Source organism: Acipenser ruthenus, chromosome 24, assembly GCF_902713425.1.
Source record: "Acipenser ruthenus chromosome 24, fAciRut3.2 maternal haplotype, whole genome shotgun sequence".
In the NCBI taxonomy this organism is placed as follows: Eukaryota; Metazoa; Chordata; class Actinopteri; order Acipenseriformes; family Acipenseridae; genus Acipenser; species Acipenser ruthenus.
In genome coordinates, this window is record NC_081212.1 from 23,105,125 (window position 1) to 23,122,139 (window position 17,015).

General features: G+C 38.0%; 2 protein-coding genes across 4 annotated transcripts in view; one reads left to right on the forward strand and one right to left on the reverse strand.

Moving 5' to 3' along the window:
* Positions 1-5,267, reverse strand: part of LOC117429112 (retinal dehydrogenase 2) — a 28,828-nt gene extending 23,561 nt beyond the window's left edge. The window contains exons 1-4 of one of the 2 annotated variants that reach the window (XM_034048309.3): positions 5,161-5,267; positions 3,712-3,769; positions 3,394-3,492; positions 276-472 (exon numbers count right to left, since the gene is read on the reverse strand). In XM_034048309.3, coding sequence (XP_033904200.3) covers positions 276-392 — 117 coding nt within the window. In that variant the 5' untranslated portion in view covers positions 393-472; positions 3,394-3,492; positions 3,712-3,769; positions 5,161-5,267. Of the gene's footprint in view, positions 1-275; positions 492-3,393; positions 3,493-3,711; positions 3,770-5,160 lie in introns of those variants that run through there. The other variant, XM_034048310.3, reaches the window with a different exon arrangement.
* LOC117428515 (aquaporin-9-like) lies at positions 4,329-16,733 on the forward strand. Of its 2 annotated transcripts, XR_009308431.1 has the most exons (7): positions 4,329-4,697; positions 5,619-5,745; positions 9,788-9,925; positions 10,276-10,394; positions 11,520-11,737; positions 12,282-12,523; positions 15,844-16,733. XR_009308431.1 is itself a non-coding variant. In XM_034907522.2 (6 exons), the coding sequence occupies exons 1-6, from the start codon at positions 4,485-4,487 to the stop codon at positions 12,448-12,450; spliced, it is 984 nt and encodes a 327-aa protein (XP_034763413.2). In that variant the 5' UTR covers positions 4,329-4,484; the 3' UTR covers positions 12,451-14,410. The 2 variants fall into 2 exon arrangements, 1 of the variants encoding a protein (XP_034763413.2); XM_034907522.2 differs by lacking the exon at positions 15,844-16,733 and having other exon boundaries at positions 12,282-14,410.
* The last annotated feature ends 282 nt before the right edge of the window (positions 16,734-17,015 follow it).

Here is a 17,015-nt window from a genome sequence, read left to right on the forward strand (position 1 = left end):
ACCTAAATACGCGGTTGCACAATTTGAAATCTCATACTCTATTTATCATTGTTCTTTATATGTATCAATAAATATAGTCTCTCTTTTTTTAATGACCTCCCTCGTTTGAATAACACATTCAAATTGGCGAACAATTGGCATACTTTTAAGTACAGTAAAATACTGCATAATGAAACCAGTTACTTCCACCGCCCCGGTTAAACTGCAGTAAAGCCAGCGTAACATTGTACCCGTGTCTTAGATTGCAGTGTAACAGTGTTTCCTTCTGCACTCACCTTGGTGTACTTTATCTCCAAGTCAGGAACTGGCGAGGGGATGAGCTGGAGCGATGCCATGAGCGCGGCGGGGTCTGATTTGACTTCTCCTGGGAGTTCAATTTTACTGGAAGTCATCGTGCCGCGGTTGTCTTGTCGATTGCGATCTGACCTGAGATTTTTCCACTTGATTTCTGATTAGGACTTTGTGTTCCTTCCTGTGTATATAAGCCAGGTGTCAGACTCATGGTCCATTTTTATTGGGTCTGTTCAGAGGCAGGGGGCTGGACCATCCTCCCAGGGATGATATAATTAAAATGTCACATTTACATAAAGCACTCAGCTCGGCCCTTCAGAAAACCATTGGAGTGACTAATACTATACCCAAGTAGACCCGTTCTTTCAGAAACCATGCCGGTGTTCACAGAATGAAATGTCATCTTGTTTATTTCATCCTATCATTTTTTTTATTACCTGATACAGTTACAGTGCTTAACAACAGCTGGGAAGCCTAGCAGAGGGCTTTGGGAAAGCGTAAGTGCCACGTTCTAATTAAAGAAGAATTAACACCTGGGTGTGAGCTCAGATCTGTCGGATGGAGAAGTTTCTAATCATTACAAAACGTTTTATAAATGCACCAACACAGCTAAACCTGTGAATTTAATTATATATTAGCTGTTAAGTAAAGGCATTAGATACTTGATCTGTATTTTATCACAGGCGCAGGAAAGATTTTTTTGTTTTATAATCAGATTTTTAACAGGTAGTATATATTTACAGCAGTAACTTGTTTTTTTTTTGGTTTGTTTTGTTACAGCCTGTGAGAAAAATCGAACACAACAAGCACATTTGATATATTCTGTCAACCTGTCTCAACAATATTTGATATTTTGTAACACATTGTTATATGTTGGCAATTTTACAGCACAATCGCCAACAATCACGACCTCTCATTGTGCATTTAAAAAGTGAGATGAATCATTAACCTCGTCAAATCTCAGTCACAGTTCGTGATCGTCCCCAGTGTTGCCAGACAGCAGTGTCCCCGATAGATTGTCCTCCTACACAGACATAGTCTGGGATGTTTAATTGAACAAGTGTACATCGCAAGTGATCAAACGCTTTTCTGTTCTCTTTTTCTGTGTTGATCATTCTAAGGTGCTAAGCTCGCCTAAACGTGTTCCCTTCGGTTAATCAAGAATTGCGTTTTGAATACGCATTCCCTGCATAAGGATTAAACAGAAACGTGGAGGTGCCAGAGTTACACACAGCGTACACACTGCTACAAGCATTTCAGACTTACAGAACCCCCCCGGGCGTTTTCACTTCTCAAACAACATTCAGGTTCGCAATCACAGTGGTCTACTGTTTCCTGCTGGTGTTAAATAAAGATGAAGCTGAAGAAATGAAAGCATACTGCAGCATCGTTTCCAGCGTCCCTTATTGTATTTGTTTTATTGTAGTTTGTGCTTTTAAAAAAGTAATATTGTAATGTTATATAATATTTAGAGAATTGATGTTCTATGTATTGCAACAATGGGCTACTATATAATATATTTGTATAACTATACTTGAATATATATATATATATATATATATATATATATATATATTTCTTGCATATACATTTTGTAGGATGTATTATACATTGTATATCTTTATATATTTCCTTTTTCTTTCATACTACATTTTTGTTCATAAAGAATGGAATAAAAGAAAACAATTACATGTTGTCAATATACAGGACTGTTTTTTGAGTAAATTACAAAGTAACTTCACTGACAAGATAATAAAACTGTCCGACGTGCTGTAATTTGTAAATCAGTGTGTTACAGCCTCCTGAAATGTTTTTCCTCCATCCTCACTACATTTTTTCACAGCATGGATGACGTTCTGAAAATGTCTATTTTCTTTGACATCAAAGAAAGCAATTCTGAAAGCGTGACACTGATTAATGCAATCTAAACATGCCCCCCCCCCCCCCCCCCCCCCTTTCCCTTCACTTCCCTTCCCTTCCCAGACACTGCTTTAAGGCAGAGGGGAAGGAAGACTTTGCTATACATTTAGCAAAACTACTCATGAAACTTTTGCGATCTGAGTTTCTGTGCTTGGCGCTCCCTCTGCTGGGAAATTCGGACATTGCACTCTTTCAAAGCCTCCACCATATAACCCCAATGGTTCTATTTGGAACTACCGATGTGGTTTTGTGGGGATAGGACAAAGAGATATGGGCTGCGTGTTGTATTAAAATCGTTTGCTATAGAACCTAAAACAAATGGTCCGAAGAAAGCCAGGTTATTGAGATGAACGGTTATGGACATGCATACGGTACAAATATACATTTATACACAATTAAGAGTTATACTGGTACTTTTACAAATCTGCCTTGTAAAATAAAATACACTTTTTGTTCACGAGTGTCACTTTTTCCCCACTATTTACTTCCCATCAGTAGAAATGTAAACTGTCATGGAAGCCTCACAATGAATAAACAGCGTGAGTTGGAAAGTAAGCCATTCATTGGCATTTGAGAAACACTAAAAGTGCCATCATTATTTCGCAGAACAAATACAACAATTTATCCGGTCATCTCTACCATAACAATGAATAGAAATGTCGTCATATTATATTGTGCAACAGTACTTTCGGCTAACACACGTTTGCACCACACTTAGAAAACGTGGTAGGCCTACTTGTGTAAGATTATATTGATTTAATAAATGTTATGTAAGCGAACTGAATATAAGAACAACATATTTATTTTAAACGAGAGAACGCTATTCGGCCCATCAGTGCTCGCCTGATGCCTAGTAAATAATACTTTCACTACGCTATGTTTAAAGATGTATCTTCTACCGTCTCCCCTATGCTGTTTTTTATCATTATTTTACATGAAGGTTCCTCTCCTTTATCTCTTGAACCGTTTCTCTTCATTAAGGTGCATTGATTGCCATATGCAATGTAAGCCAGATCAGCCAGAGATGTTAGCAAGCGCCCCACCCCGTGCACTATTATTGTATACTGTACTCAGAAAAGATAAACTTCAGCCAAAGGAAATTTGATCCAAAGTAGCACACCACTAGATGGCGCTGGTTCTACTTCTAAAATGCATTTTAGCTAATGTAGTCGATATACATACCTGGCGACGTCATGGCACATTGCGGAATCTGGCATGACAGCGGTAACAGGAAGCTGAAGAACTGAGACTGAACGCATAGTGAAAGCACCTTAACGCAGACTTAACCAAAAAAAAAAAAAAAAAAATGAATAACTGCAATTACCACCTAATGACACACAATTTCACAGTCATCGCCTCGCCAATGCAATAATTATGAAAAATATGTATGCAAAAATCCATACAAACAGCTAACGCCTTGCTTGAAATTTTTTAAAGTAAAAACATTGAACATTTTTGGCACGTTGTAATGTTTCCGAAGCCTGTCTTTGTGTTCCTTACCTGACACGTGGGATGTGCTGTGGACGGGACTGTCGCTCTCATTGCTGCAAGGGTGCGTCTGCCAAATAAATAAATAATAAAGGGGACTGCTAAGGACTCTGCATATGTGACCTAATATGCATGTGCTATCAATATCCTGCTTGGATGCCTCTGACATATTTCTTAGGTCGCATTCACATCCCCTTAGATAAGAAGTTTTCTAAATTCAGTATATGTAACATTTAAAGTGTAACATACCCCCCTCACCTACATGCAAATGCACAATACATATTATAATGTTGCTGTTATGCTGTTAACGCTGTCTTTCACATTTTCAACAAGGACAACACGCCTCAACTCGTGTCACAATTTACACGATGTTGTCTTAAAGCAACACTTTTTAATAGACTTAGAAATTATAACCACAGTCAGCACCTCTCAAATGATGTGTTATTGTAGCCGAGCACGTAACCAATGTTTGCTTTGTTTTACTTTAAAGATAAGACATTTGCCTTGAAATGAAGTAATAATTAAACCATGAGTATCGGTTTTTTTGTTTGTTTTTTGTCAATTCGAGTTTTATCTTATTTGGGATCATTATTTAAACAAAAAAACTTAAAAAAATGAAAGCGGAACAAAACAAAAAGCTGAATTTAAAATGGTGCAAAATAAGTTATGTTGGCTGTACAGACACTAGATCCGGGAAGGTGTTTCTCCTGTTCTAACAGGTACATCACAATCCCTTCCTTATCAGTTAAGTGACGAACAGAATTTCAACTAGTGTCCAAAGATAAATGCGCCGAAGGTTAAAATGCAGCGCAGCTCAACGTAGGGACCCAGTCAGTATTCCCACTGCCTCAGCAGCGACAGGACAGGAGGCACATTTGATCCGCAAAGGGGAGGACATGGAAAATGAAAACAAGAAGAGCATTAAAGAGAGGTTTGCTCTGAGGAACAGCCTGGTGAAGGAAGCATTAGCAGAATTCCTTGGAACATTTCTGCTCATTGTAAGTCCTGACATACTGGACACTTTTATTAACTTTTTTTAAAATGTATTTTTATTTTATTTATTTATTTAATTGTTTGTTTGTTTGTTGGTCGGTTAATTTCATTGAATGAATATAATAATGTCACTTCTAGGTTTAAAATGCTGTACAGATTGAAACCTAACGGTATACAAAGCCATGTTGTATAATCAGCTACATTAAATAGTAAGTTTACTTTCATAGCAGGAGGGTTGGCAATGCCAGACTGGCTAATTCTTTTAACATTTTCAATTACATCTGAAACACAGAAGGTTTTCCATCAGTTTAAATACATTTGATCAGAACAATGACATTTTAGGCATATCTTTCTGACATCCTCTTACACTTAATGGCATGGCAACAATGAATATGGATTCAAAACCAAAGTTGTTTGATGTCTGACATATTATCCTAATTTGTGCAATTAAACAAAATACTGACTGACCTGGTGTACTGCATTTATCCAATCATCCGGCAGAGGAGAGGAGCAGGTATTTAAAGATATAGCAAGCGGATTACTTACTGATTTGAGCACACATAAGACAGCAGCACAAACAAACAAGCACAACACACCTCTGTGTCACCCTGTGCATTTACACAGGATCGCATGGACACTTGTGCTTTAATAGCACCCTGTCTCATGCTTTGTGGGCTTTAACAACAGCTGCACTTGGGTTCATGAGAAAATCTATGTTAGCATTGCCACTGCTATTATTCTATGATCCCCAAGCATTTATTTTTGGTTTATTTATTTTTTATATAATGCATTTGAAAATCGTAAGAATGGAATCCACTAGCAGCTCCGGTCCTAAAGCTTTCTAATTAAGCGTGTTGGCTCTACTGCAATTCCCAGTGTACTAATGTGCCCAATTAAAAAGACTAATTCGTATTTTTGGATTGCAGCTTTTCGGCGTCGGGTCAGTTGCCCAAACTGTCCTGAGCAGAGGTTCCATGGGAGATCCACTCACTATACACATTGGCTTTACACTCGCAGTCACCATGGCTGTGTATGTGGCGGGAGGAGTTTCAGGTACTGTAACTAATGCCTCTAATCATACCTAATGCATTCACAGAGTGCCCTTTCCAAAGACATGGTGTGGACAGCCTAGCTTCATCCATTACTGTATTTCTAAAGCTACATCGCCCTTGGTGACTAAAGGGTGATTTGTTCAAAACTGGAAGCAATAACAGCTTCCCTTACAAAACATTTTGGATGCTTTAGCATTGCAGAGTACCCATAGTGCCAGCATAACTCCCACAATTACCCATACTGTATCGCATTGCAGTGTTTCTGTCTCTAAAACACTGGATCATACAGCAGTTTATATTTGTAAAGTTGCATGATCCTGGAGTTTATTTTTGTCACACTCTGATGTGATTGGGTTTGAATATTCTTGTCTCTGTTTCAAATGGGCAGGAATCCTACTTGAGAAACAACACTTCAACTGGCACAGTTTCCAGCGCCTGTGCTCAGTCAGAACGCAATATAACAACGTCAGTGTTTTAAAGGTCAAAATATTGTTTTGAAGATGAGCCAAGATAGAATGGTGTAACAGGGGGCTCAGTACTTGAGTCCATAACCCTGCGTTGTGAAATATGGTAAAATATAATGTGTGAGCATATTTATTATTATTATTATTATTTATTTCTTAGCAGACGCCCTTATCCAGGGCGACTTACAATTGTTACAAGATTATACATTATTTCACTTTATACAGATATCACATTATTTTTACATACAATTACCCATTTATACAGTTGGGTTTTTACTGGAGCAATCTAGGTAAAGTACCTTGCTCAAGGGTACAACAGCAGTGTCCCCCACTGGGGAATGAACCCACAACCCTCTGGTCAGGAGTCCAGAGCCCTAACCACTACTCCACACTGCTGCCCCTGATATTTAAAAAAATCAGAAGAGAAAGTATGTGAAGCATGCAGATGTACAGTAGGCATGGTCAGATTTGTTAATTAAAGCATATACATATCCCATAAAGCAAAGGAAAATTTCCATAAAGGCATTTCAATTGTTAATCTTAAACAGGAGTACAAAAGCTTTGTATGACCTTTCAGCCTTTAAAAAAAAGAAGGAATAGTCTCACGCAGTAAAAGCTCAATCGGAGAGGATTTAGATGTACTGCATGTTAAACATAAATCAGTCTCCCCCAACACTATCAGACGCCCACTTCAGAAATGCTTTGGGCTATTTTATAAACTATTAAAGTAGTGGACATTTTGTTTCCATGGACGGAAGTACTGTGCAGGTGTATTTGTATTTTTATGTTTTTCAAAAATAAAAAAGGTAAACTTTTTTTTTTGTTTAGCTAAACCATTTTCCTGCAAGTCCCTTTAATTATTCTGTGAAATCATTTCGTTTTCCAGACTTTATTTTCTCTTTGATGGAGTTTGTTTAACCCGCCTCCACAAGTTTACTCCCTGTGTAACAGGTACTGTATAAGTGCCCCATTTTAAACTTTAAAACCCCCTTGCTGCACATACAGTGCTGTTAGGAGGGATCCTAATACCTGCTGCTTCAGTGTTGTGAAAACAGGCTTTGCCTGATTCAATGTGACAGTACAGTCTAAAAATCTACTGAAAAAGGAGAAGACACAAAAACAAAGTTGACCAGCATACCTACATGATAGAATAGGAATCCTCCTACACTATACGAATGGGAGCGGGTAAGTATTGAGTGATTGTTTTATTTAAAATGAAGACTCAGATATGTAAGCATGCAGTAAACAAACGCCAAGCAATCAAATATAGCATGCAGCGGAACATACCAAGAGCAAGGTTAGATTGTGAGATTGAAATGGGCCCTTAGTCCCCCTAATATCTAAGAGCAGAGTTCTCTTTGGCCAAGTTTCGAAACGAAAGCAGCACAATGTTATCTCTGTTTAAAATAATAAACTCAGCAAGGGTAATTGCATATGTTTCTGCATGGCTGGGCCTTTCACCTCCCCACACGACCACAGGAGGCTTACATGTTGTTAAATTACATCAGTGACGATTGTCTGAGATATCAGACTAATGAGCTTTACTGGGGCACACTTCCCGCATAGAGATGCCTGTGTAGGAATCAGGTGTTGGGCTTTTTCCCAGCTCTGGTTTCTTAAAGTAGTTAGTGTGTGGAAAAAGCCTAATGTTATTTATTTATTTATTTCATTTTAATTTCGGTTTGACTAACGCCGGTATCCCTTTGTAACACTTCTTAACCAGGTCACTTTTCAGTTTAGAGGGTGCTTAAGCAAATCCACTCAGATTATGTTAGCCTCAGTCCAGATTGACTTTTTCAGTCTGCCCCCGTGGAACTATTTCTGAACAGAGTATGGATTCTTTCCCATTGTGCCTTATGACGTTGTCATGGAGTTAATCCGACATACACAGAGGTCATATGTGACCTTGGGTGTTAGCGGCTTACGTTAAATTGACTGTGGAGCTAAAACATCACTGTAAAGAGAGCAATGAAATCCAACAAAAAAGTCGCTGCTCAGTTGATTATAGGAGGTTAAAACGTACTTGCTCATTACTTCATGAGATTCATTTTTAGATTCTGTTATGGAATAAATGAAAGTCTTGTACTAGAAAAGGTATCTGCCAAAACGAACTGTGTTTACAAGAACGTATTGAAGTGTAATTGATCCAAATGAATAACAAACCACAACTGTACTATACATATCCTGAAGGTTACTTGTAAATCCTAGCATAACTGAGTGTTAAACACTCACTGAATTGAAAAAAGTAACACATTTTAATACTTTAAAAAATGGCACTAGGAGCACAGTTGGGTTCAAAGACTTCTCAGCAAGATGTACATGGCCTATTTAATTGAGGCATTTACCAATCAAAGTACCAGCAGGAGCCAGGCATTGCGCATAGAAGGACATTATTTTGTTTTGAACATTCTGTTCAGTGTTTGAACTTGATCTTTGCCCTGTTCTTGAAAATAAAACTGGTGTTCTGACTTTTGGCTGATGTTAGGTCATTTATAAATATTACATTGATATTTTTCAATATTACTTGTACAATATTACTAAGATTTCTCCTGTCCTAAAATATTTTAACTGCAGTATTTTTGTTTTCGGTCTGTCCAGAGAAATTTTGGGGAGAGTACGTGTACATTTTAATCTTGTTTTGTAAATCTGGGTGATACAATTAAAAAAAAATTTTTTGTTCTTTTAGAGGAACAATACCAATTCAGTATCTGCTATTTAATATTTTACAAGATGCGTTTTGCTCCTCTATTGCACATAGGTATGTCCTGTTTCGACATGAATATCTGGTTTACATAAAGGCACAGGTGAACATGGCAAGTGAAACAAGGTTTAGCTTGGATACTCATAGATTTTGTTAAATACATTGTAAATAAATAGCAGAACACGTCACTCTCTGAACTTGTCTGCAAATATGTCAGAGAGCTGGCAGAGTTAGGAGTTTGACGAACTGGCCATACAACTCTTTAAAAACAGTTTCCACACAGCACAGCACAGCTGACAAAGCTAGGCCTGGTAACAATGCACAGGCTTTGAAGCAGACCACACGTAAGTGCACTGCAGTCCTATGCATTACCTAGCATGCTTTTGCTTTCTGAATAGGACCTAATGCACTGATCCATGGTATGATGGTTCTTGAAATCCATCATCATATCAAAACCTTAAGACGCCGCTTAGTTGATGGTAAAGTCGGAGCAGTCATTATAGGAGGTTGAAAGTGGCTTGCTTATTGCTGTATGAATTTTCAGATTCTGTCGTGCAAAAAATTTACCTATTACATTAGAAAAGGTATATGTAGGAGGCTGTGTGGTCCAGTGGTTAAAGAAATGGGCTTGTAACCAGGAGGTCCCCGGTTCAAATCCCACCTCAGCCACTGACTCATTGTGTGACTCTGAGCAAGTCACTTAACCTCCTTGTGCTCCGTCTTTCGGGTGAGACATAATTGTAAGTGACTCTGCAGCTGATGCATAGTTCATACACCCTAGTCTCTGTAAGTCGCCTTGGATAAAGGCGTCTGCTAAATAAACTAATAATAATATATGCCAAAAATGGTGCTTACTGTTATATATCATTCATTTGCAGGCGCTCACATAAACCCTGCTGTCTCTCTGGCGATGTGTGTGCTGGGGAGGCTGAGCCTCTGTAAATTCCCAGTCTACGTCGTGTCTCAGTTCCTTGGTGCTTTTATTGGTGCCGCAGCAGTCTATGGACTTTATTATGGTAGGTATTACAGCATGAATTATCCAGCATTACCAAAAAAGAACAAAAAAGACATTATTTGCTAACTGTCTGGGTACAGTTAATAAGAGAAGATAGGACTGAGACTTGCTGTGGTTCTGTCTGAACTTACTCACCACAACACTTACTCACCCCACAGGCATTGCTTTGCTAGGATTCGGTTGCTTTGTGAAATTGATATAACTTTGGAGGACATTTCAGTCTCTAGGAAGTCTTTGGGCATTCACCCTTATGCTGAGTACTATTTGCTGTCTTTTGCTGACACTGTGAGATGGCAGAGTTCTACACAGCATTTATACTGAAATAGTCCAACGATTACTTTTTTCATACAGATGCCTTCCTGGATTATACAGGTGGAGTGCTGACAGTTACTGGCCCCAATGCAACAGCACACATTTTTTCATCCTACCCTGGTAAACATCTTTCAATCTTAAATGGATTTATAGATCAGGTAAGTATATTACTCTAGGTACCTTTATAGTCTAGATTTCTATATAGATAATTATACATTATGTACAGTAAATGTTGCATCATTTCTAGTAACTTCATCAGAAACTGGAAATAATACTCCTATGAAACCAAAGTATTGTATTCTTGCTGAAGCATACATAACTATATATTAATATACAGCAGAACATAACTGTATATAATATACATAGAAGAATAGACATCATTAGCAGTCACTTAAATGGACATGGAATTAGTTAGCATAAAAATAGCACACAGTAAACACTATAATCTAAACAATACCCTCCACACAGGGAATAACCAGACGCATAGCAACCAAAAAACAAGCCATCCTCTGTGTCTGATATTATTGCTTAAATAAATGAATTATATCTACACTGTTCAACAGTTACAGACAGCAGAGGAACAGACGAACAAGCCAATGACTTTAAACCAAAGGTTAACAGCACATTGCTATGTAACTCCAAGGATTTTATTTGCACAGCTTCTGTGATGTTTTCAGTGCTTCTGTAAATGAGAGAGAGAGAGAGATCGAGAGAGAGAGAGAGAGAGAGAGAGAGAGAGGGAGAGAGGGAGAGAGAGAGGCTGCCCTCTGTGAGCATAATAAACTGGAATCTCTGCTGTCTAATGTACGTCAGTCTTGAACAGCTGGAGGGTAAAGGGGTTGTTTATTCAGTTGCTTTCAGGTGCAGAAAAATAAAGTTGGTCAATAGTGTCCTAATTTAGCTAAAACACTTAGAGAGCCTGAATAGTCTAATGCAGGCAGCCATCAATGAAACACCTGAGACAGTTTGATCCAAACGGATGTAGTTATACCAGCTGTGTCTGCCTTATTGACAAGTAAGGCGAATGGAACAGTACCACTAAAGGCTTTGTTAGATAAAGGGGAGTGGGTTTGTGTACATAGCTTTAGGTCTGACATGCACATGTACACAAAGAGCTGCAATAAAGCAATGTACAACAGGCTACAAAGTCCCAACATACAGTAGTGACAAATCTCAAACTGTCAACAGTGGGTGTTGCCTATGTGATTGTATTAAGATGGCACATTGTAAAGTTCTATTTGATAGCTTAATAAAGGCAGTTTTCTCTTCACTCTGATACACAGGTTATAGGAACTGGTGCATTGCTCCTCTGCATCCTTGCCATCTTGGACAACAAGAACAAGGGCGCCCCGAAAGGAATGGAGCCCTTGATGATTGGTCTCATCATCATGGTTATCGGGGTCTCCATGGGCCTGAACTGCGGCTATCCAATCAACCCAGCGCGTGATCTCGGCCCCAGGCTCTTCACTGCCATAGCAGGGTGGGGCACTGAAGTTTTCAGGTACATCTAGCAGCTTCAGAAAACCCAAATATTGGCCAGTACGTATTGCTTGGGGAGTGAATACAAAATGGCGTCAGTCTGCAGGAGAGCCATTTTACTGTACCTTGAGACCTGCTGTTGCCAGAAACCACGATTCGGCACAGACACACTCGGCAAATCACAGGTAAAGCTTGATAATTGCAAATTACAAGCAAGATAAAAACAAAAAGTGGGAAACTGCAAAATTACTGTGCAAATTTACCACAGTAAACTTTAAAAAGGGAACGTTATCAATAAAAAAAAAAAAAAGATATATATATATATATACACTGCAGCACCTACTGCTCGAGTCTTATAGATTGTAGCTAACATATCCATGTTGGCTGTGTATTACTATGGAGAGGAATTCATTTAAAGATATGAATAGGCAAGTCTAGCATTTATATTTTTGATATTTGCTGTTTTTTTGGTTACAAATCTGTATTGTTCATCTTCCCCCTTGTCCTTACCATTATAGAGTAATGTCTAGACTGTGTTGCTGACTGTTTCTTTGCTCCCTTGGCAGCGCTGGAAGCCACTGGTGGTGGATTCCTGTGGCTGGGCCGCTGGTTGGAGGGATGGTCGGAGCTGTGATCTATGTGCTCTTCATCGAGCTTCACCACGCGGACCCTCAGAAGACTCCAGAAGCAGAAAACAGCATGAAGGATAAATATGAAATGATTGCAATGAGCTAAACTCCCCAGACACCAAGATCAGACCCAAGGAAAATTCAGCTGTGACAATCATAACAAACAGGTTCATCCTCATGTGAGCACTGTCCCCTATTTTACAAGTCTGGGTATAGCATTCCCTTTATCCTGCTGCCAGAGACACTTGGGGAGAAAAAGGGAGTCTATAGGAGGCTGTGTGGTCCAGTGGTTAAAGAAACGGGCTTGTAACCAGAAGGTCCCCGGTTCAAATCCCACCTCAACCACTGACTCATTGTGTGACCCTGAGCAAGTCACTTAACCTCCTTGTGCTCCGTCTTTCGGGTGAGATGTAATTGTAAGTGACTCTGCAGCTGATGCATAGTTCACACACCCTAGTCTCTGTAAGTCGCCTTGGATAAAGGGATCTGCTAAATAAATAAACAAACAACAGCCTAGTTCTACTGATTTATCTGACAAAATATTAGCTTGATTGGACTGAGATCTAGTGAGTGAGCTGGTCTGTGCATTAAGAGCCCCTGGCCTATGCTCTCAGTTGCTCTCTGCATTGTTGGAGGGGAAAAATTTAATCAGGGTTGAGGTCAATTCCCTTTTAATTTGACATAGGCTTTATTGAGCAAACATACATCCAACTTGACAAACACACGTGCAACTTGTAAACAGCACATGGAATTACACAATAACGTGTGTTTGCTCAATGAAGCCTCTGCCGTAAATGGAACTGGAATTGATTCATAGGGAATTTAACCCAATCCTGAATGTCCTCATTCCCATCAGCATTGCAGGCTGAACAGCATCTACCAACACAGTCCAGTATCACTGCCTCCCAGTCCAGCACTGTCCAGTCGCTGTATCTCAGCTGTTATCGCTGCAAAGGTTGCCCACCTTGGTAAAAGGGACTAGCACAAGGTGTTCATTTTTTGGCAGGTGAATCTGTGTATATAGAGCTTACAATGTGCTGTTTTGTTTGCAATGTTTCCACTGCTTCTGTTGTATTTATTTGAAGAAATGTTGGGGGAACAACCCAAAGTCTTTTCGAAGTTAGTGATTATCAGCAGAAATTGGCTGTCCGCTTCTTTTCTTGTAATAGCACTTTAAATTAAGAAACATAGCTGTTTTTCAATAAATTAAAACAATTGTAGTGTATTAGAATCTGCTTTATTAACTTAAAAAATACAGTGTCACATATGGTTTAAACAATAAAATATAAAATCTAAGGTTGTTCCTATGAAATGTTATTAGTATAGTATAACCGTTATTCATTGATAATGACTTGAAGTATCAGCAAGGCATACTGGTTAGTGGCAGGTGCGGTAGGTTTCAAGGGGTGGGGAAGCTGGTGCAGCTCATCCCTCGTAAGCAAACTGTCAGCAATGTGTGATTGCTGCTGTACAGCTCAGACTGTGGAAGAATGCAGTAAACAAACACCAGGGAATTATATCTTAGTCTTGAACTGCAGCTTTATATCGCTGGCCATTGCCCATGCTCATTGTCTGGCAACAAGCACCATGTGAAGAATACAGCAGGGGAGCCAGCTGATGTAAAGTTGATTTACAGATACAAGTAATATGCAGGGTAGGAAATCACTGTGGCAGCTGAAATGAATGGTTGGCTTTGTAATGCCACTACTTCATAGAAGGTACACATTTTATATATGACTACTCTAGTTTTGTTTGTGTGTTTTTTAAAGGAGTGAGCACAAATGTCCTAGAGCCATTTTCTGTTACAAAGAAATGTTTAATTTAAATTGTATATTAGCATACGAGATATAGATTTATTTATTGTTTACCTATTTTAATGATTTTTTTTTCATATTGTGCTGTGTATCTTGATTAAAAAAGAGAGTTTTTCAGGTGATGTATAAATCATATTAAGTAGAATGCATGCTTTAAAAGATACTGTGTGATTTTGTAAAATGCACCCATCTTTGTTTGTGCACTATAATCTGAGTTATGCCATTCAAAACAAAAAGCACTCGTCTTGTTTTCTACTTGTGTACATTACTGTAACTCTTATTTTACATGAATTGATTGCTGTTAGATTTGTTCAGTGAATGACAAAGAAGATCAAGTTTAAATACATTTTTAAATTAACAAAGCACTGAAGAAAAAAAAAATCACAAATCATGTTACTCATTGGTTTCATTCAATATTCATCTTGTATATCTTACTGTAGTATATATAAGTGTGTATATATATATATATATATATATATATATATATATATATATATATATATATATATATATATATATAGATAGATAGATAGATAGATAGATAGATAGATAGATAGATAGATAGATAGATAGATAGATATTCATATTAGTACCACTACATTTATATTTGATTATTCCAGATCTATCCAGTCTATTTCTTGTTTCATCAAAACCTATGGTCCCAAAGATAAATAGGCTCTATTTTTTTAAAGACAATTATACAATTGTAGTATATTATTTGAATAAAATATGATGCAAAGCTACCATTGTAAACTAACATTTGTCCCTCACAAGCAGACGTCATAATGTAGTCTGGACAGGTAGACACCAACAGTGCACAGGGCAGGCGTGTATCCAGATACCTGTAACACTGCTTCACAGAAACCACCACAGGTGACGGGTATATGCTGCACTCCAACACCATTTCGATGTTGTTTATTTAGTTGCCACGGAGCTCGTTTGTTACTATGGGAATAGTTTTGCAAGTACTACAAACCTAACTTCATTTTGCTTGTGGAATAGAGCACAGCTGTTTGGTTAGTTTTTTTTTTTTGTTTTAAATTTCTCAAACGTGTGAAAATATTGGCTCAGTTCAGTTTTTGATAAGCAATAAGCATTACACAAACAAGGTAAGTTTACAGTATTTATGTTTTTAACGTTTTTCACCTGTTCCCATCTTGTCAAATACATTTTCTTCATGCTAAACTAATCGTTATCAACTACAGGTAGGGCTAATGTAAGTAACATATACCGGTATATGTATATTTATGCATGTATTTATTTATTTGTGTATGTGTTTATCTGTTTATACTTTGTATTAGACACAAGAACGTTTCAACCGTCGTTTAAAATACATTTGTAAATTAAATTAAAGTTGTGTGGCCATCAAATAAGAAATGATAGATGCTGAGAAAACATTATTTAATAGCTTTAATATCATAATCGTATTATACATGTTGCTACGTATAAACACACTTGTTAAATACATTTGTTAGTGGCCTATTTGTCAATATAAAGTTTTTTTTTCTTTTGTCGAGAGAATACTAAAAAGAGCAGAATGTATAACATCGTGGTGCGGTTTTAAAAAGTGTATTCCTCACTCCCCTATTAGATTTACATTACAATTTCGGTGAAGCCAGAGACATATCATCTTTATGTTTCCTTGGCATTTACGCTTTTTTTTTACTTTTTATTTATCCTATTAGGATGTCTAAGAATCAATGGGGGACTATTACAGCGGCCCCTTTCCCACTTGGCTACCAAAAAATGAACAGCTATGAAATACAGCAGGTTACAGAACGATTACACAAAAACGACAAATCCAAGCAATGCATTCCAGCGAGCCCTAGTGGCAACAATGTGCACTGCGGGAAACTGAAACTTGAAGAACTGAAACAGCTGACTCAACGACTTACGAAAAACTCAGCGGCGAAAGCCGCCGACCAGAAGAGAATCCCGCAAGGGAAACTGAAGGAACTTGGAATTATAAACTCGTATGCTTGGAAAGGATGGAACTGAAGAACTGAACTAGGAACTATCAGGTTGACATGTCATGACTTGTGAGGAGCACAACCAAGCTATTGTTAAACTGCACAGGTTATTATTTTAGCATCAAATAAAATTGATCTGGTGATCCCTGTGCTTTGAAACACAAGCACATGTGAAGGTATCTAAGACACCATGTTAGTATTTATGGTTATGTTGTTTTTTTGTTCTTAGGTGCCCCTCATGTATTAGCATGCATTTTTAAAACTGACTGTATAACATTAAAAGATAAATATGCATGAGTACTGTGTTTTGTATTTCTTAGCAAAGTCTGTGGCTGTGATGGGAGCAGTCTGCAGTAGGGCATATTGAAAAGATTGGATGCATTTACCTTGGTGAACACAGAACTCTACCCTTATAAAGTTTTCCCATGCTTTTCCCATGGTTATACTATGCATTTACCATAGTGTGCCATGTTTTGTAATATGCTTCATCATACCTCGTAATAATATACGATGCTTGCCCATGTTTTATCACACTTTTATCACACTTTGCTATGCTTTTACTGTACCCCTCTTTGTGTTGAATCATAAAGTCATGCTACATGGTTTATTACATCGTCTTTATTAACCATTTTGACATACTTATGAAGTTTGAGCTCCCAGTCCCATGTTAAAATGTATTTGTGTACAGATGTTTCTCGTCACATGTTATCAGTGCTTGTATAGCATGTGGATTTGTACATTCCCCTTACTGGTTTATGGTGTTTGCAATCAGCAGAGCAGCCTGAATATTTCAGCGCTAAAGGCATGACTAGATTTCATGTAATTACTGTATTAGAGTTGTGTGAGCGTGCCACAAAATTGTTATTTCTACCACACACTTTTGATGG